At 40.2% G+C, this 808-nt stretch overlaps 1 protein-coding gene across 1 annotated transcript; it reads left to right on the top strand.

The window, feature by feature from the left end:
• Positions 1 to 141: 141 nt before the first annotated feature.
• On the top strand, positions 142 to 495 carry SARC_16867 (hypothetical protein; the record flags this gene model as incomplete). The annotated part of the gene is made up of 2 exons (XM_014289030.1): positions 142 to 173; positions 354 to 495. Coding segments are annotated over 2 exons (174 nt in total), but the record flags the coding sequence as incomplete, so codon positions are not given.
• Positions 496 to 808: the final 313 nt, after the last annotated feature.

The raw sequence follows: 808 nt of genomic DNA, 5'->3' as shown, positions 1-808 counted from the left end.
TATATATATAGGCATTTATGTATGTGCATCTATGTATATAATGGACAAGCTATGCTGTTTCTTATCTCTCGTCCAGCATTAGTTCTGTGTTGACACTTAACGATGTCATTCTGATATACACAGAAACCAAATCAGAGCGATATGGCTGGGCGATCCGATTCCGATGAGAATAGGTATGAATGGTCTTACCTTTTTTTTTATTGTGTTTATGTATATGTGTGTGTGTGTGTTTGTGTGTGTGTTTGTGTGTGTATATATATATATACATATATATATATATGTATTATCATGTGTTTACATGTTTATACATGTCTATACATGTGTATATTAACGTACATATATGCACCCTCTAGGCCCCGTCCCACATCTCGAGGCAGTAGGAGTGTGCGTGAATACAAAGGGACAGTTGGTGTGGCATTGGTGGCTGCTGCGGCGCCAAAGAAACTCACCCCACTCGAACGTATGAAGCTGAAGCGACAAAAGAAATTGGAGCAGGTAGGTTCATCCACAAAGACAAAAAACCTGGTTTTAGGAACCCCCCTTCCTCTCTCTGGGCCCAAAACTCTATAAATCGGTGCATAAGGTCAAGAGTTAAGGTGAGGCGGGTAGGTTTGTGCGAGAGCTTGGCTGCACTTCACCCAAAGTTAAGGCTAAACTCTAAAACCTTACAATTCTAAAACCCTAAAACCCTAAATCGGATGGGCACAGTACGGAAAATGCTTCATGAAAAGAAATATCAGCCTGCTGTGTATGGTCATTGAACGCACTTCATTTTTTATGTGTTTGTGCTCAAAGATTTATTCCAAAG

The sequence above is a fragment of the Sphaeroforma arctica genome, assembly GCF_001186125.1.
Source record: "Sphaeroforma arctica JP610 unplaced genomic scaffold supercont1.9100, whole genome shotgun sequence".
Taxonomy (NCBI): Eukaryota; class Ichthyosporea; order Ichthyophonida; genus Sphaeroforma; species Sphaeroforma arctica.
The sequence above is the reverse complement of the archived record's forward strand: the minus strand, read 5'-3'. Positions and strand labels throughout refer to the sequence as shown.